This window comes from Apus apus, chromosome 3 (genome assembly GCF_020740795.1).
Source record: "Apus apus isolate bApuApu2 chromosome 3, bApuApu2.pri.cur, whole genome shotgun sequence".
NCBI lineage: Eukaryota > Metazoa > Chordata > Aves > Apodiformes > Apodidae > Apus > Apus apus.
In genome coordinates, this window is record NC_067284.1 from 83487239 (window position 1) to 83508325 (window position 21087).

Below are 21087 nucleotides of genomic sequence, written 5' to 3' on the forward strand. Positions count from 1 at the left end.
CCTAGTAAGTGATCTAGAAATACGCAAATATTGTACTAAGAAACTGGGGGGAAATATGACGTTACAGAATGAAAATACAGTCTTATCACACAGTAACATCTTCTTACAAATATCATATTCATTACACTTCATTCACGCTGTTGCCCGAGTAAAACACTGGGAACTTATTTGTACTGCTGCATATTTAATTTTTAGATTAAAACTTTCTTTTTAAGTTTACACAGTCAACATTGAAGAGACATGCAGAGGGAAGAGCAAAATAATTTAATACTTTTTGCGGATAATCACTATCCCATGTGACTAAACTTCTGCTTGCCTAAAAATATATTGTGATGAGCGATAATATTCTATCGAGAACAACTTAGAACAAATGATGGATATAAAGTAAAAAGTTTTGGTTTAGAGAGGGTGCCTCAAACAATCAGGGTCAAAGGAAACTCATTACATCTTTTCAGCATGCAAAAGACAGCAAAAATGCAGCCACATACACAGACTTTAGATAAAAGTTAAAAAAAAAAAAAAAAGGATAAAACAATTAATACAAAAATCAATCAGGTTCTTTACATAGCCCTGAACTCTGTGTTCCTTGAAAAGCCTGTTCTTTTCTCATTACTATGCTACTGCATTTGAACATCCAAGCAGGCTTGATTAATACAAGTTCTTACAGTAAGTTGTTACTTTCCCCCTTCGTCTAATTCCATTTTTTTAGGGGATATCTTTTTTTGTGTTTCTGCCAGTGCTGTACATACTGTCTAAATAAAAATGCTGGATTTTGCTCTTTGCCTTGCTTCTGCACCATCCAAATCTCAAAATCACAGAGGAAGGTAAGATTCAACTCATCAAGGCAAAGCAGAACAAATTTTTTTTAGCCCACTCTACTACCTTACTTAGCCCAGGGAATACAGGGAAGAACCAGCTCTACAGAGTTAGCTAGGTAAACACAGTCAGCTTTTAGCGGGATTACATGTAGGGTTACTGGGTAAGACAGAAGACAATAGACTGTAAATAATATTGGCATGAATGAGGAAGACAAACAGTTAATCTATTCCTGAATGTGGTATTTCACCATGCAAATTCTCGAAAGGTACATTATAATAGCTTAACGGCATTTTTTAAAGTACAATTAGTCTACCTGAATTAAGATATTAAAAAACCAAAACATGGTATGTCTCAGAATTATTGAACAGATGGGATATGTTATGAGGGTAATAAAATATGAAGTACCTATGTTCTTCTTGATAGAATTTACAGCATATAAACTATGAACAGTTATAAATTAAGACATCACACAACTCTATAAGCAACTTGTAACCCAGCACTGGAGATTTGTTTGCAAGTACAAAAGACAGTATTTTTGGTTTGTGTTGTTTTTTAGTTTGGTATTCCTCTCTTTCACTGTTCAACACAGAGAAGGATGATGGAATAGACACATCACATAAAAGAAATTTACAGAGCTAAATGTAACTTGCCTTGAAGGGACTTGCACAACAACCAAAATCTGTGTTCAACATATAAACAAGGTATTTAGCAACAGTTACACTCAGACTACTTGCAGGCTATTTGTGATTTAAAAACATAAAAAACCCTTATGACAGACAGGTACTCTGAAGGTCTGGACTTCGAATTGATAGCCCATAAATTACACTTTAAATGAGAAAAGATTAACTGTGCCCCAGCTTTCATGCCCTCCAGAAGATATGAATCATTTGAACATCCTAATTTCTACTCACTCAAGATACTGTCCAAAATCTAATCCTTTTTACCTTGTCTTTATCTAGTATACTAACCCATCTCATTTCTCCTTTTCCAAATTTTATAATGCCATAAATCAGCATGATTATTTGAATATTTTGAAGCAAGATCTATGCAGCTAATTCTATGATGCTGAAGTACTATTCAAACAACAGAAACAAAATAATCCAAATTAAAAAAAATCCCTTTTTTTTTTCCACTAATAACTGTAATAACATCCACCAACCTGGATTTCCACATCCAACTTATTCTTCTACAATCTTTTCATTTTAGAGGCAATTTTTACTAGACATCATTTTAAGTACAGCCAGTGAATACTCTTACCGTGATCAAGCTGGAATTTCCACTTCACCTTGCTCAGACTTCACTATTTAGTGTTTAAAGCACTTCTTTTAAAGAAAAACAAACAAACAAAAAACATATGTATCTCCTTGTAAAGAATGATCCCAGTCCTGTTTATTCAGACTCATTTCTGGGTGGACATTGAAAGCTTAACGCTGAGCCCAGTGCACTAAACATGATGTGAAGAGGAGTTCTTGTTTCCACACATCCTTACACAGCACTTTCCACTGGTTCTTAAAACTGCAGAGCATTCACACACGGGCGAGGCAAGCTGCCTGCAGGATCTCATGGTATGTAATCAATAGACATTTTACCACTTATAGATGTGAACATTTAGAATAGAGCCATAGAGAGTCGGGTCTGTAGTTTAACTCATTCTCTTCCCAGCCAGCCCTCAGCAAGCACTACGAATGGCTTTTTGTAACAAGTTTTCATTCTTGACTACCACAGTGTTAGATCTCAAGTACATAATATATTAAATATGAATCATGCTCTTTGCCACTTGAGCCAAGATAAGCTTTTCTGGTAACATTTAAAGAGGGAAGCCAATACTGTAAGCTACTTAAAGCAAGGGCTTCTAGCAAATGCCATATAGAAAAAGGCTGGTGAACCCAGAACTTGGGCCATGAGCCAGACCTGCAGTCAACATCAGAAGGCATACTGGTGGACCTTGAGCTTCCAGAAACGGGGTCACACATTGTTCACACAAAAAGACCAGGTTTCTCTCCAGTGCCACAGACTGAATTAAAGATTAGTTTACCGCCCACTGTACAAGCACAATGTACAACCTTGAACCTATGCTTTTGGAAGCTGTGTTGCTCCTGGATACATGCAGGTAATAAGACCTTCTGTTCAACACCACTCCAGGTTATTTTTTTTCTAACTTGTTTTGCTTTGTTTATCTGCTTCCAGTTTGAAGAGCAAAGATGATGACTGAGCGAAATGCTTTATAAGAGGTACAGGAGATGAAGCTGAAACAGCAATAAATGTATACACATCTGTCCAGACTGGTAGCAAAAACATGAACTAGCTATGTAAGAATCAAGGGGAAAAAAATCTGACCAGAAGTATTTTGACCAAAAAAAAAAAAAGTACAGTGAGACCATGTGTATTGAGATGGGAAAGGTGGGGCAGTAGAGAAGCACATGGCTGTCAGGAGTAGCCTCTGCTCTTCAGCTCAGCTTAGCAGTAGATGAGGAAGCACATTAGCAGTACCTCTAAACTTTCTTACAGTATGGTGAATTGGTACTAACTTCCCTGATGGCTCCCGTGTTAAGACATGATGGAATCAGACCCTACTTTGTGAGATAGTAAAATTCCACTCATTAGAACCTCAAACAATAGAAGTGATCCTGAAGAGGGGAGGACAGAAGGGTTTGCATGCCAACAAGCAAGCATAAATGGACCAGGACTAAACACAGAGTCATAGTTAGAAGAAAATTCCTACTCATCAAGTCAGTCTGGATGTGGACAGTCTTCCAATGTGAAGAGCTGGAGGAGTGGAGAGAGGAAAAACTACAGCTGCATTTAAGATGAAATGAAATAAACTCATAGAGGAATCAGATTTTATGGTACTAGGGATAACCAGGAGCAAGACTCCATGATTCAAAGGTGTTTTCCAACCTAAGAGCTCCAAAGAGCTTGTTCCATATTTGTATACAACTGTTGGTCATTTACACTTCAATTTTTCCCATTCAGGAAGTTTAATCATTCCAATATACTAAGTATATAATCTGTAAAATGAAAGCAAGCCAATGGAATGTTCTCACTGTATATAAACAGTTAATTGGACAAGCAAGGTTTTAGTTCAATAAATTAGAGCTGAACTAGCTCAAAATGGTCTTATCAGCAGGAGGCAGCTTTATTTTAAGCAGCTTTTAAAATAGATAAATCAATACTATCAAGAATGGGCAAAGTGATTTACTTTTTGAGGAGAAGTTCAGTAAAAAAGTTTCATCTGACCACTGACAGAATCAGAACAGTCAGAAACATGGCTCTCAGCTTGTAATACTAGTGAGCACAGATGCTTTCCAAGGCTGAAATGCAGCAAATCAGTCATAATACTATGGCTGAAGTAGCATTTTATCCTTCTGAACTAAATTCAATGCATGAGCAATTTGCTTGAGGTATTATTTTTTCTATTCAGAATACTGATGTGCCTCAGCAATTCATTTAAAAACACTTCAAGCATCAAAAAAACATGGAACATTTCTCTCCCATGAAATTACTTCAACCTACTCAACAAAAAAAACTTGCTTCATCCCATCAAACTTTGCTCAGGATTCAACATAATATCCTGGGGATATGACAGGCAAACAGAGTCAATAGCCTTGTAGTTAGGGCCCTCATGGGCAAAGGAAATCAGGAAACTAAATTTCAGATTCCACATACATTCTCATTCAGAGTTATTGTCTTGGTCTTCTTATTTCCCAATATCTTATACATTTAACATAACTAAATAGGCTGAGCTGGTGCCCTTCCTCTTGAAAACAGAGATGTAATATATACAAATGCAACTCTTTCTTTATTCCATATTCTAAGCTAGAAAGATACATCCTGTTATGACTGCCATTCTTAAGAAAGTGAACAAATGTACAGCTAGTCAATAAAAGATAAAGATTCCTTGAGGTGAGACGGTGATCACCACCTTTGCCCTATGCACAATGATTTCGAAAATTTTAAACAGGTAGTATATATAAACTCCAGCTTCTGCCTCTCAAAGCAGCTCTTCAGCATAACAAGCAGATAAGCAATGTTGTCTACCAAAAAGAAGTTCAACAAAAATCTAGAAATATTCCACATATAAAATATCTCAATTGAAAGTGTATATGGTAACATCACCACAAGTAACTGGAAAGGAGAAAGGAAAAGAAAAAAAGAGAAGACTAGAAGTCATCAGGGCTAGATGTAAACAATTCAAAATAAAGGTGTAATTAAAACTAAGAAAAAAAGTAGAGAAACAGCGTAATAGGAATACTTCATTCAACTGTTTCCACTTCATTACTCTCAGAAATATTCAAAGTTGCTCACCACAAAAAGTCACAAAATGGCATTGGAAAGGGAAGAAGAGACATGAGGGCTTTAATTTAGCCAAACTCAACTGCTATGATAATCTACATAACAAACAAAGATTAGGGCAGTAAATTAAAAATGTGTTTTCTCTGCTCTATTCTGCAAGTTTCACCATTAACTCCAGAAGTTTTAGTTGCTACTAATCCCCAAAATAGTGCCATGACAAATTTCATAAGATGTGGCTACGTTCAGTCTTATACATCTTATTCCCGAGCACTGAAAGTATACTTGAAGAATGTTGCACTGTTGCCAGTTTTGTGCTGCAGTTTGGGAGATAAGTTCTCCCAGCTGAAGAAAATTATTGGGAAAGCTGCTCTTTGGAAACTGAGCACTGGTATTTTAGCTCTGTGACTTAAGAACATAGCCTGTCTGCAATCTGTTTAACTACTGATTTTCAGACTGGTGTAAACAGTGCAAATAAGTTAAAACTAAGTAAAGCCTTCATGTCACTAGCTCCTTTTCCAGCTGACTGCAAAGTCCCACCATCTGCAGCTTATCAGTAGAAAAAAAAGAAATGTCTTTATCTCCTTAAAAAGCATTTCCATCACCACAGGTGGCCAGGAGATAATAGGAAAACAGCCATTTTTACAGCATATCCCACTTATGCTGCCTGGCTTTCTACTTCCTTTTGGAAATGTTATTTCAGAAACAGATGACAACCTAGTCAAGCACCGTAACTACTAACTGGACAAGGGGCCATCCCTTTCCCAAACTGTTAAATATGCCTAGGTATAAAATCACACAGTAACTAAGCAAAGACGCCCTTCAGAAGATGTCTATCTAGCTCTTTCATTATTGAATATGCTGAAATAATTTATAAATCAAGAATGCATTAACAGCAATACTCAACACAGTAATAACATGCAATAAAAGCACTGAAAAAGATGTAAAGAGAGCTAGCCCAATCAAAATTATACCAGAAACAAAGAAAGATGAAACCTTAGTGTGCATCTCAGACACATATGGAAGAAGATACTGCTTGTCAGTGCCACATAAAAAAAAAGTAGTTATTGGACCCCACACTGTGTAATAGAGATTGTTTCCCAAACAAGGAATATAGTACAAATACAAAGATATGGTCAGTTTTCTTCTCAAAAGCACATACAAAATTATAACATAAAGCCTCTACCACAAAACCATTTAAGTTTTCATAGGTAATTTAACTATTTTAAACCTAATGTTCAGAAACTACATACAAAACTACTTGGAAAGTTTGTCAGGAAAAGAGCGGAAATCTGCTATAAAAGGAACAAAATGCCTTTAGCTTGAGACTGCACAGTATTATTTGGAAAATCTGGAATGAGAAGTCATAATTAGGGACCAGGTATCCACAATATGTAGTAATTGCCGCTACTGGATAAAATGCAAACACCAAGTACAGTAAAATTTCTTAACAGCACAGTGAAATCAAATAAAGTTGCCTTGCATTGATAGGAAAATGCCAGCTCCTTTTATTGGTGTATGAACAGTTTAACTTCTAATGCAAATGTGTGTGACATACACCGTACTGATGGCTCTCCAAAGATAGCCAACGTCTAGCTTTTGTGACACATCACTAAAAGAGGAGCTAAGCAAGAGATGAGATCTCCACTTGTTGAAAACTGTGATACCCTTAACAGGTGGCTGAAAAACTTGCTTATGGTTACATTCTTACCAGAGATGCATAGTTTAGCCAGCTCAGCCTTGTGTTTATTTTACTCTAATAGGATAATGTTATGAGGTAACATGATAAAAGGCTTAGGACTACATCTGCACTACAGCAATGTGATTATTAATTAACATGACACAGTCATTTGGTACTGACAGAGTTTTTTACAAATAATTGATTTCTTATATATCGTTCCTTTAATTTGAAACTTCAGAAGCCCCCTTGAGTGAGTCACAACTGTTTAATGAGGGAAAAAAGCATAAGAGTCAAGCAGGCAATAGTTATTCTAAAGGCAAGAAATTTTTCAGGAGAATGTTCTTTAAATAGGCTTCTGTGAATCTATTTTTCTCTAAATTGTACACACTCTTGCTTAGCCTTTTTTTTAATTTTTAAAAACTGTTTTCTTCTTGTATAAAATATTAGGAGAATGAAAGGCTGTAAAGATAGTCTGACAAGTAAAAAAATCACTACATCCATGAGGCAGTAATTAGCAGCTTCTCCAGGGGACAGAATACTAGGAAAAAGGGTATTATATTTCAAGACAGTGAATCTGTCATTGTGCATTTACTTACTCTTTACATTATATTTAAAGTTTTATTCAACTTTTCAGTTTTTCAGACTAATCTTTTGGCTTGGGCATCTGCCATATTTTTAAAGAAATAATTGATAACATGGGCCAAGAGAGAACATCAAAGGTTTCTCATAAGCTCTTAAAATAGTTTTCAAGTTTCTTTCCTTTGGGCTAGGATTTGAAACTTGACAAAAAGGTCAGAGTCACTTCAGAAATGAGCCACTTCCAATCTTCATTGAAACCTATTCTAAATTCAACCAAGTTATAAGCCTCTGGACACCATCCTCAGTGTAAAAGTGATGACAATTGCTACTTCTCTAAGTATTAATGCTTTCATTGGGTGTTTACTGGTCCTTCCTGTTTGCCATATACAAACAAACGAGTGAGCATTATGTCCACAAAGCATAAGCCACACCACAAAATACAGGTGCTATGAAGTTAATTCAATCTGGCTTCCAGGAGCCATGAAAATACTACCCTAAGACACTAAGAGCAGTGAAAGTTGTCTTTACTATTAATACATATTCCTAATCACAATCAGACAGTGTGGAGAGAGAAAAATAGGATCCAGTGACAACAGCAAAAGATGCCGTGTAAAATTATTTCATGAGGTGAGTCAGAGGCCCACACTGAAGCCTGAAATATCTTGGGAAAAAGAAAAAAGATATTTTGTGTGCTACTGAGAAAAAAGACACAATATTTGCATATACAGTTGTAAGACATGGAGAACTATGAGTGACCACTCAGCATGAGTAATAAAGATGATGTGAATATAACTAGAGTGTGCAATTGCAAACATTTCAAGACAGTAGAAAAAGGTTCAGCATTAGCCATGTTACATTAAATTCACTGGAGAACATCCAAAAAAGGGGAACAGAGTGAGAGAACAGGACTTTTAAATAATCTGTTTCTATTCATCTCAAGCCATGAGCAATAGATCCTACAGCTAACAAAACTTACAGAATTATTTCCAGAAGCTGTAACCCAATGGATTTTACAAAAAAAAAAAAAAAAAAAAAGAAAAAAGAAAAAAAAGGTAAGTTAAGGGTCAGAAACTCATGGGAACAGTCACAAAAGAAGAAAAACAGGGATTTAAGGAAGTGTTTCAGTGGAAAAATGTTAGCAATTCTACAAAAATACATGCTAAAGGAGTGACCTCAGAGACTTTGTAAGAACCAAACTAAGATCAAACACAACCAACAGCCAGACAAGTAACATTAAGGGACAAGCAAGCACCAGAGCTGGACGTAGCAGAGAGGAAGGACAATGGGGTGGGAGACGAACCTGGCTGGGACAAGAACAAGGTTATAGGAGCTTCCTTGATGGCAGTTACAGCTGAACGAAAAGGACACCAGCCAAACTGGAGAAAATCCAGGATGGAACTGGGGGAATATCTGATGAACTCAGAGATGAAGGAAGAATATGAGACTGGCTGTGTTCCCAAATCTGTAGTAAGGTCAAAGATGATGTATCTCTTAACTCTAGATGAGTTAATTTTAAGTATTACTTAAGGCTAGTCTAATTCCTCTGTCTTTGAAATCAGTGGTTACATAAAAATTAAAATCCTGTTCTAATGAATTAAAAAACAAACAAACAAAAAACCTAAACAAGAAAAAAGCCAAGTATAGACATAGAAAGAGAGATGTAAGAGGAGACATGAATCACAAATATTTTGTCTTTTAAGACAACATCACTAAGTTTTTTTCACACAAATAAGTTGATTATTTCCATACATAACTATTAGTATTTATTTCTGTAAGATACTTTACTTACTCTAAGAAGTGAAATCAGCTAGGAGAAGCCCAATTTTGAAATTCTCAGCCACTAGAGTTTATGCTGGATGTTCTAAACATTTTCACCCTTGTAGGACACACAATAAAAAAAACAGGTAGGTGTTCCTGCAAAGTGGCCACTAAGGCTGAAGCAGAAACTTATTCCCAAAATGAACAGCAGCAGCACTCACATTCGTGCCACGTGAAATTCAGTTCAGATCCTAATGTTCAAGACAGATGTACACTCCTTGGAAGCAGGATGCACTACTAGTTGCATACAGGTACACAGGGCCTTACACCACTTCCAATATTGCTTTACAGGAGCATCATCTATTTAGGGGACTTACAGAGAAAAATAGTGACAGAGCATTGTGGCTTAGTGATAGGCCAATTCAAATTGAGATCACTGCTAAGCCAGCAACATCTCAAATTGCTGACACAGTTCATGTGGCTCTAGACCAGGCTGCCCTTTTTCTTCTCAGAAAGTCCATCTTGTTGGATACAGTCAATGAAAGATAACTAGAATAATTCTCTTACTCATATGAAGTATGGTATACCAGTTAATTAAAGAGCCTCTTCTGCTTCTTTCCAATCTTTCAGTTAAATAAAAAACACTGCTATACTGTTTTAAATAAAGTGAAAAATAGGAAGTATGTCTTTTCCAGTAACTTTATCAAGTATATTTAACCATAAACACTTTCAGATGATGTGTGATTTTAAGCTGCCTGAATAACCTCAATTTTATAGTCATGCTACAATTTTCAATTAATTTCAAAAAAATGTTTGAAAATGTTTTAAACATTAATAAAAAAAAAACAACAACCAGTAAAACCTAAAGGTTGCATAGTGTTAGAGGGATCATAGAATAACTTTGTAGAAAAGCTAGGTTATCTAGGAAAGGGTGTTTGTTTTAAGAGTTCATGGAAAATATTTATTCCACCGATTTTCCCTTCACCCATTGTGTTTAAATTTTTCTGCAGGAAAGATGACAAAGATTTTGAAAGTTAGAAAGACTCATGTTCTTTCATGTCTATGCCCATCATTTTTTGAGTATTTCTAAACAAGCTTTAGCTTAATGTGTAGAACAGGGAAGATCTTAACTACACCAGTAAGGTATTATGTAAATTAATTAACATTTGCACATTATTTTGTATCTAATTAGTGAAGAGAAAAATCCCAATTCTCTTCAGTTACATAAACCAGTACCAAGAAGTCTCAGAGATGAAATTTCAAGATGAGGATCATAAAAAAAAGTTCACAAATTTCATGGATTGTACAGGATCATGCTATAGAAAGACACCATAATGTTGAATTCATTATTCAAGAGGAAGCAAAAGTATGTGAGGCAATGACTACACCACAGTTTCACAACGGTACGCAAACACCCCCAGTAAAAGCACTGTGGGCAGACAGCCCAACAGCACAGATAACACTGTAGCTGGAATGTCAGCAAATCAGCACTGAGTTTTGTGACATGCTGTTTTCTGTTGTTCCTTTAATATATATTTTTGGTGAAGCAGCTATTGAATTGAAACACTGACAGTCATGTAGAGCGCTTTGATTCAACAAAAAAGACTTAATGAAAACTAAAGAACAGTAAACTACAAGTTTAAAAGTTAAGAAACCAACTTACGGGAGAACCTTTTAAAACTTACACATGCCTGGATACAAAAGTGTACACACATGAGCTCAGAAAAATAGCTGGCCACTCTCATAAAGGCAATTTTCATTAAAAGGACTAACAGAACTCCTCAAGAGTGATGAGACATTGTCAAATCATGTCCCGCTTGGCAAAACAGACAACAGATAATTTTTTCAGTACTTACATCAAAAGTGGGTGTGCTTTGCTGGGCACTCTGATTGCATGGTTCTCTGAAGCAGTCAGTGAACGGAAGCAAAAGACCCATTGCAATAATGCGGGAACACAGTTTTTCTGCTTCTTCTTGTGGTGCATTTTCCTGCTGGCTGAAGAGCTTTTCCAGCAGAGTTCGTCCTGTCAAAGTGATGACACACATCAATAAGAATCTGCAGCTATTTATGGGACACTAGACTGAGGCATTACAATGTGCATCAAAAACTTCAACCATTAGAAGTAAAAATATGAAATAAAAAAAATATTGAGAAAAGTATCTGATAATAAGATTTAAATATAAAATATTTCTATACCATAATTTGAACTGATCTGTAGCCTGACTGATTAGGATACATTGTGTTGGCTGCACTGCAGAGTAGGAACAAAAATCATGAGATGCTATTGTAACATCAATTTCCTATTTCTTTCTATTATACAGTTGTCCTGATGGGAAAACTGAGTTACTACCAAGAAATAAAGTAACTTTTTCCTAGGATGTCATACTAAGTTATTATAGAATCCAGTCTCCAAAATCTTGGAATGAGCCTTTGTTTTTAGTATCATAAAATGATCAGTATTTAAGAAACTGTGCTCTATTTCTTGGGAGAAACTCTCAATAAAATAAATTACAAAAAAAACCCACCTTCTGATAACTATTCTGTTTAAAATTGTATTTAATAAAACTCCAGAGCTGCAGAGTGCTCCAAATTAAAATGCAGTGCCACGAGCAGCAAGTCAGAAAAGTAAAACTTTCAAAGAGGGAAAAAAGAGACCGATTCCTATTACAAGGTCAGAACTCATGATCAAACTGTTTTCTTTGTTATCTCACCAGAGCATGACAGGAGGGTGTATATTATAAAGCATATTTTGGGACACAATGCTAGAGGTTTCCAAGACCTTTGTGCTGCATGCAGTTAGCTAGCAAGAGACTACAAAAACTAATTATATATGCAGGCTGTAGAAAAATCAACATTGTAAGAATATTAAATTGCTTGATTAAGTTCTAAAATGTCGAAAGATGCCAAAGTTCAGATTTTCAGGATATACATAAAGATATGAAATATATCTACTGAAAGAGAAAAAGCAGAGTAATAAGGTTAATTTCATGTTTTAGTAGACACTAACTGTGAGTACAATTTGTACTTAAATCAGTTTCTACAATCTGCTTTTTCTATACACTCATTGGAAGCCAAAGGTATTTTTCAGAAAAAAATATACTGCATTGAGAAAGTATTTAAATGACATATAAAGTAGCAGCACTAATAATAGGAAAAATAATAATAGTATTTTTTTGTTGTTGGTGGTGAAAATGTAAGATTTCCCAGGCTTTTGAATATAACAAAAAGATAACTTTTAAACATCTGGATACAATTTTAAAAATACATTGTAAGTAGCATTTAGGTTTCAGTATGATTTCAACTTCACATGAAAAAAGAGCCTAAAATAAACAATACATTAAGAAGTTAGAAGTGATTTCTAAGGTTTTCCTGACCACATCTCAAGATCTGCTAATTCTGAATTGTTAGCCCAAGTTTCCTAGCCTTTTATTAGAAACAATACATTTAAGGGGATAAGCCAGGGAATAAACTTCTAAGATAGACAAGTGTTGCTGTTCTTGCTGATTAGTTTGCCTGTTCCTTGGTTTCACCACTTATACGGTGATGATAGCACAGCTGCTTGGTCAACATGTCCCTCTATTTAACTAGATACAGTCCAGCTGTTAAATCTTGAAAGTCATTCATTAATTGAAGGCAGGCTTCCTTACTGCCTGCAATTTTTAACAATTTGCCCAGTTTCAGCAATGCCTTACAAGACAAAAGGCAACAGTATAAAACCATGGCAGCAAAGTGCAAACAGGAGCTGCCTGCTGACAGATGGCTTTGTCATTTGTTTTAGAAATTTTTTCTTTGGGGCTGCAGTTACCAGTGCTTAGTGGTACCACTTACAAAAGCCCCTAGCTACTACCATCTTACTGCAATAAATGGATTCTCCTAGCTATGAATACCAAGGTTAAGGTATACAAGTAAGTTTCAGAAAAAAAGTACAAGACTGGCACCACACTGACACCTGAGCTCCAATAGGTAGCATTTCTGCCAGCATTTCTGCAGCAAAGCACATCATACTACCATAGTATCACCTTATATCACTGAGTAAAGTTCAACATGGAAAGTTGGGCAGCCAAATGAGAGACTGCAAGTGACAAGGATGAATGAAAAAGCCAATGCTTCACATTTATATAAAATGCACAGAAGGAAAAGTAGTAAGAAAATACACCAGAGGAAGACCACTCTGCACACACACACATTAAAAATAGGACTATGCAAGAAAGCTACACATTTCTTCATGCTATATTGAATATTCAAATGTCATCCACGACTTTTGAATGTCAGACTTTTTAATTTTTTTATTTTTTTTTTTCGTCTGGATGTTTCAACATTTAAATAATCTTTTCATGTGTAGGAAGTCTTCTGGACATCCAGAACCAGAAAAGCCCCATCCCTCCACTTCCCCATCCTTTTGTTTTAACCCAGTTAACAGGAATAATACCCATGAATGACAAAATAGGAAACAAGGCCCTTTTTTTCCTTAATCCACCCATTCATTTGCTAATTTTTAACAGCCTTGCTCAGATGAAATACTTTGTTCACAATCTTAGTTGCCATTCAGTTGCTGTTTAATGTGTATAGTGGTTATTACCTATCATTGCTTAGTGATTAATAACTATTTTCTAAACATACTTTAGCATTCAGACGATATGAAATAAGTATACATGTAAAAAAGTCACTAATGAAGTGCATGCCTCTTACTGTACTTTGTATTATTGATATTTGCTCCATCTGAGCCTGAAGTGTTCTCTCCAGTGTGTTAGTCTTGGGATAAATGAGGTAGTAAAAATTGTTTCATTACATTAGCTAGTACTTTTTAACCCAGAAGAATCTATCCTTTAATTCAAACTACCTTTAGTACAATTAAGCTGTCCATTGCATCAAATAGGATATGAATCAAAAAAATATAGGTAATAAAGCTGTGCTATAACACATCTTGTATGTTCCTTACAATTGCTATGGAGACCTGGTGGCAAACACATAAATTTGAATTGCAAAAATGCATTTTGCCTGTACAGTTAACAGATTTTACCAAATGCAAGCTGAAAAAAAGTTCACATTTCAATGCATACAGAAATAGATTCACTGTGAACAGCTGTTAAAGAAAGTAATAAATCTCTATATCAACAATAAATGGTGTATACGTTTAAAGCACGTACTGGGCAATATATTTAGAACCGATTGCTATGCCACTTAAAGTTTTGTACCTAACCCAGATAGTGCTTATCATCAAATCAGATGGTCATTACAAGTGTCAGAACCACCCATTATGGAGTGGTTGCAGCACTGTAATTTCAGACAAGGCTAAAGCTATTGTACATGGAAGAACAAGATTCGAAAGCCACTGTTTACTAAGAAGTTCCTCCATTATTAAAGGCACCTGATCTTTCTCTTTCATCTACTTTCAGGTAAAAGCTAGTTCTCAGTACAGCAGAAGCATTCCAGCTCCAAAGACTTCTGTGGCCCAGGAAGGCCAGTAGCAAATTTGCCCCTGCTTCACTGCCCTCTGACCCTACCTGTACTTGAACTGATGTCAAAGGAAGAGACATTCTTTCCTCTCATCAGGAATCACATTTTATGATTTTGATTCAGGGAAAGATGAAGGTATAGCAAAATATCTCTTAAACACTCCACAGACTTAATTGCTTTTGTTTGGAATGAGAAATGGTTTGCCAGCACCCCATCTATCTGCACTATACATACTTGGAATTACTTCAAATTTAAAAGACTTTGTGTATATATGTGTGAATTTGACTGCACAATATTAATCCCTAAAGCTACAATTTTTCATCTTTCGTTTATAAATAAAACGCAGCAAGACCATTTTTTTTTCCTCAGAGATCATTAATCACTTCATATTGATAACTTACATGAGGTAATACCCGAATCTGTTCTAAATAGGTGAAGATGAGGTGTAAGTAACCTGGAATAATTAAATGATTAGTTATTTCATAGTTATTAAAAGATCAGCTGATTTCTGTTACTGGAATTTAAATGCCATGGTAAAGCAATTTCTCTTGGTTGTCTTTACATGCCATGAAAATAGTAAAGAACAAAGATCTCTCATCTCTTCTTATTTATTTTTTCTTCAAAGGTTAAAGAAACTTAAAAGTTTACTGTATTTTTTAATATTTTAGACAAACTTTCTTCCCAGAAATCCCAAGTTATGAAGTTCCTGGAGCCTATTCCTACCCTTCCCCTAAGTATTAGTCTGGTAGGGGATGGGAAGCATATCAAGTTTTGAATTAATGAAAAACTGCAGTTAAGTTTCAGCCTTAGATCAAATCAGCATTCTGCAGATCTTACCAGCTTACCAAAACCTTCCCACAAGTAACTATAAACTCCTAAGTTATTTATTGGGAGCTCTGAATAATTTATTAAATCTCTGTAAGGGATAAAAAGACTCTACTTGCAAAGGGTTACACAATTAAGCAATCTAAAAAGTGGGAACATGAAATTAAGTTTGGAAGTAGCAGATACTCTGGCCTTCTATGGATATTTTGAGATATATACATTTTCTACCATAGCTCAGCCTAGCTCTCCCAACTCAGCTTCCAAATCACATGTTCTCCACCTCCATGTCATCTGCCACTTCCTCCCATTCTCATTAAGATGAAGCACTATGATCTTATGATCTCTGTATGACATAGCTCTTCATCATATCACTATGAACAAATCTTCAGTAACGTTGTTCATTAAAGCGACCTCTGGCAACTATTGTAGAACACAAACTATTCATTACAGAATTAAAATACACAAGTCCCAGTATGGTGTTTCATACTGCCTCCCTTTTAAAAAAATGCAGGTAATTGTATTCTTGAATTATCATTTTCAACTTTAGATTAACTGTAATCATATTTACTCACATGCAAGGTGAAGGGAGAAAGAAAGCCTGTATCGCCAAAAGTAATTCTACAAACGTATTTCATATAATAATAAAATATTAAAAAATACTATTATATATAGTCTGTAACATGCATATAATAATTTAATAGAATAATTCCACTCAGTACTGGCCTGACACAGCTACAGGCTCTCCCTTGGCCTGGAAAGGTGTCTGTATGTATGCATTACATCTCCTTCCACGTGGAAGCAACTGCTACAGACCTTGGCTGTCAGGCACTGGTAATTTGAACCACTTTTTCTGTCATGACCTGGATTATGAGTCACTTGATGGCAGAGGTTGACTACTTTAGAAGGAAGCACATTAGATTTTCTATTACAGTAATTTTATTTTTCAGTGCAGCCTTTTTGTCTCCTCAGGAAGACACTAAAAAGAAGGATCTACACTCTTCAGATATGCAGATTTGCTCTTGAATGCCTATGAACTTGAAAGCATGTTCAGCAGTACCCACAGAGAAATACAAGCACATCCCAACTCAATTAGTTTACTTTTTAATATTTTTCTGTCCAATTTGCTTAAAAGGTAAACATTTGAAAAAGCAGCAAGGAGAGAAAAAAAATCCTTAAAATCCATCAACACCATGAACATGTTTTTTGCTTTGGATTTCCTTGAGTATCAAGGTGAAGGAGAGGGACAAATGGAAGAAAGAAACAGGAGAAAACTACAGTAGTCACAGACAAAAGCCACACATGCACACATTGAGGCCCTGCACTACAGTAGAGGTTGCAACAATGTTTCCCTGAGGATTGTGCTGTCACAACCTCACATTTATCTTTCAAGATGTATCTCCTATCCTCCTTATGCTGCATTTTCAAAAGCCCCGGAGCACAGCTGTCAGTGAGCACAAGTTGAGACTAATGATGCAAATGAGTTATACTCCAAAAGCTCCCCCCTCTGCTGGTCTCACGATTCTCTTTTTTAACAACCAACTACTACACACTTTCACCATTAGCACAGAAGCTGCATCAGCACATCTTAAACGATACAGACTGGAGACAGACTTTCAGTTTTTATTTTTCACAATGCAGAGGGAATAGCTTCAGTGTAACACTAGTCCTGAACACCCTAGAGTCACGTCAAGGATTAACAGTGACTCATGCATGTTCTGCTTACATCTTCAGAAAATGAAATCAGCTTGCCCTCTTTTCCCCAGTTTACTCTGTTTTTGGTGTTTTTTTTTTCCTGCTACTTCAGTGAGATCCTAAATGCTCACACAGCAAAGACATTTCATATGAAGTTTTGAAGCCAAAAGTACTATAGGCAATGCCTTATTTTTGAGAGTTAGGACAGGAAAGAAAAGGAAAAGGAAGAAGACATGGACAAAGTGATGCATTTCATATTGCCCCAAACTACACAGCAAAAGTTTGCAAAACCACTTCCTAAAGGAAAATCCATTCTACTTAATTTTGACCTTTCCTCTGTTTAATGTACTTTCCTAGGCTTCAAATATATAAAGCACTGGGTAACTACTATTTCATATAGAAATAATATTTCAGTGATCAAAACTGTTAAATTTCTTTAATATTTTCATTTCATAATATTTTCAAATTTTCAGTTTTTCAGTTAACCTGTACCAGTCAGCCTAAACATATCATGCAACAGATGACTGCTGAGAAGTAAGACGTTTTCAAATTAAAAAAAAAAATAAAAAAATTAAACCTTCCACAATGAATAACCACAAAGCAGTTCAAAGTCTAATTTCCAAGCAATATAAGCCTCTAGGGCTGTGGTGCAAATTTCTGTAATTCTGTCATAAAGATATTTCCTTTTGTTTTTATTGGTGAATATCTGCATTCACTGCTTGTTCACATACATATATTTATCAGGAAAAAAAACCCAGAGGCTGTTCCTCTTTGATGTTCCTACAAAATCAATCATAGAATACCAGGTTGGAAGAGATCTTAAGAATCATTTGGTTCAACCTTCTTGGCAAAAGTATGGTCTAGACAAGATGGCCTAGGACCCTGTCCAATGGAACCTTAAAATTGTCCCATGATGGGGAATCCACCACTTCCTGGAGAAATTATCCCAATGGCTGATTGCTCTTGTTGGGAAAAATTTTCCTCGTGTCCGGTGGCAATCTCCCCAACAGTAACTTGTATTAATTTCCCCTCATCTTTTCCATGTGACTCCTTGTCAAAAGCGAGTCTCCATCTTCTTTGTAGTTCCTCTTCCAGTGCTGAAACATGGTGGTACAAAGTGCCTTTCTAAAGTTATAAACAAGATGCACCATCCCAAAACCTTAAATGGCATGTCTCCCTTCATCTTGATTTCTCTTCAGGTTCTAACACAGTTTTATTGCAGATTGCAGAAGTATATTACTAAATCTTTCCTAATTATAATGGGTTATGCTAAAAGAGAATCTGTAAGTGCCTGTCTACCAAATCTTTTAGGCACCATATGCATTTTTGGCAGCCTTCATACTGTGCTTTCCAGGTGCTTACGTTCCTCTCAGCAAGTATTTAATTCTGCCCATCTTTACCCTTTTAGTTTCTGTGGTGATTTGCGATGTGAAAGTGGTACACTGTGCCAGGTTCTCACAGACTGCTGGAAAGCCACAATTCTTTCTGTCTAGCTCTGTAAAGAAAGAAGCTCCTCTAATGCCTTTTCAGGCAGCTATTTTTGTCAGAGCAAATTTATACAAGCTGTTCTTTACAACCCAATTTTGTAAAACATCTTTATTCCCAATGTTGCTACATTTTCATTGACATTTAATGCACTCTGGCCCTTCTCTACCTTAGAAGTAAATCCAAATATCTGCACAAGCAGCTACAGGTCACAAAATACAACTGAGCTGAACTAGCAAGCCTCTGGAAGCGGAAACAAATAACAAATTTCTTTCAACATACTCATTAGAATCCCAGCATGGATTAGCTTTTTTTATTTATTTTTTCCCTCTCCAGGACCATCTAAGGTCCGACAATCTCCTCCAACTTCAGTAACTGCTGACTTTTTAATATTTATCACAATGTTCAAAAGCTTTTCTTCTTTCTATCCACAAACAAAAGAAGAAAGGGAAAAAGCAGAAAATGAGAACTACATTCCATGACAAAGAAAAATACATGCACGACTGTGTATTTGTGCAAACATGGTGTTCTAGGCTTCATCTGAATAAAACCTCAGTATGCCTCCCATTTTGAAGCTGGACCTTCATGCTTTTTCATCGATGCCATCAAATATTTCCCTCAATTATTTCTCAGCATACTGTATTGTCTTGATTCTTTGCATGACAAAATAGTTTATAGATACACGCCCTCTATTATGAAGGCAATATTTTGGCTTTTTTTTTTTTTAATGAAAACAACCTTTTCTTCCATTACTACTAGCAGATATTAACATAATTAATTATAATATTACTGCAGCATCAACTTCTTTTTCACAGTGATTTTTTTCCTTATCAGTGCAAGGAAGAGGATAGGATACGAATTAGTTTTCCCCTGGTACGTACTACATATTATGTGTCTTCAAAGGACAGCTGATCCAGATCTCAGCATCAAATAAACTCTACAAACTCCTGAAATTAGATCCACAGTAAAGTTATCCATGGTTCCTCCTGATTCAAAGTAATACCAGGTTCAGAGTTCTGACTCTCCTGAAATATTTTATACAGATCCTGAGATTAAACAGTTCATACTTCTACTGAGCAAATGAGTATCTCAATGCTAAATTTCATTTTTTATGAGGCTTTGCTGCCACTACTTACCTGCACACTTCTAGACACAAAAAATAATAAATTCTCAAGCATTTTTGTACTTCTGTATTTATGTATATTAGGATTTACTTTTACAACTGTGATGTTTTTTACACACAAATACACACAATTTCATAACCACTCCCTGACTGTTGCAAAACTGCTGGCAATGCATTCTATCATCTATACATCTAGTAATGAAAGAAGTAATGTTCTGTATATATTTGAGAATAATGAAAAGTCTTGCATCAGAAAACATAACCTACTTCTTATTCTTGTTCAGAAAGCCCAGGTATTCCCATCAATGTGAAGGAAACTTGTTCTGGACAGCAGCAATATGGAAATAAAATGAGGAATAATAATTTTGTACTTAATGTAACACAGACCATCTCATTGTCCGTAACTTCCTTCATATGAACTGGATTGCAGGAATGCAGGAAGTTGCCGTGGCTTAAAAGAAATAATAGTGTGACACAGCTCCTGAACCCACTTTGCTGCCTTTTCTGAAGCACTTAATGAAATGCAATTGGCCTTGTATTATCATATGAAGAGGCATGAATGAGGCAATACAGTGTAGTCCTCTCATCTTCCCATAGCCTTCCTTCCACAGCTTCTCACTGCATCTGTCCTGTTTCCCTTGTATCAACTCATCTTATCTCCCAGAAATAAAATTTTTGAGTAAAATAAGTTTCCAGAAAATGTTATATTCCACCTAGCCACTACAGAATTATGCTTCTAAATGTACCTAAAAATAAGCAAAGCCACAGAAACACCTACGCATGTATGCTTCACCAGCACTGTTCCTTAAGACACTTCAAATTTTGGCAGGAGTCGTTTATAAGGAATACAGTTGGCCATATACTGAGCTTGATTAAAAACAAAACAAACACAAAAAAACCCAGACAAACCACTCCCCCCAAGCTATTAAATAATACATATTTTTAAAAATAAGAGCACAATTAGATCAAATAGATACATTCAAATTTAAATTCCATACAACTAAATTCCAACAACAGCACTAGAATAATCCATTGCTCCTTTCACAAAAATGAAATCACTAAAGCATGCAATGTCCTTTGATGATCTGTTCTAGCCAGATCCTACATCTGATGGGTATTCTACTGGTACTGTGTTTCATATACAAGCAGAGCTGCATGTGCCTCTATCTGTGAACTGTTCCTTTTCATTTCCCCCTTTGCACCCCAAAAGAGGCCATCAGGCAATCACAAGGCAACACATTCCTACTCTAGATGTGAGCCAAGCTGCTAGTTAGAACTCAGAAAGGGGTTGCTGCACAGGAAGAGGTTGCCTGAGAGATGCAGCCACTCAACCTTATAACCAAAACCTGGTCTTCCAATGCAGTTCCAGATAAAGATT

General features: G+C 35.9%; 1 protein-coding gene across 2 annotated transcripts in view; it reads right to left on the minus strand.

Moving 5' to 3' along the window:
- FMN2 (formin 2) overlaps positions 1 to 21087 on the minus strand; it is a 148799-nt gene that overhangs the window by 121491 nt on the left and 6221 nt on the right. For both annotated transcript variants that reach the window (XM_051615773.1, XM_051615772.1), the window contains exon 2: positions 10984 to 11150. In XM_051615773.1, the coding sequence (XP_051471733.1) occupies positions 10984 to 11150 (167 nt within the window). The remainder of the gene's footprint in view (positions 1 to 10983; positions 11151 to 21087) is intronic.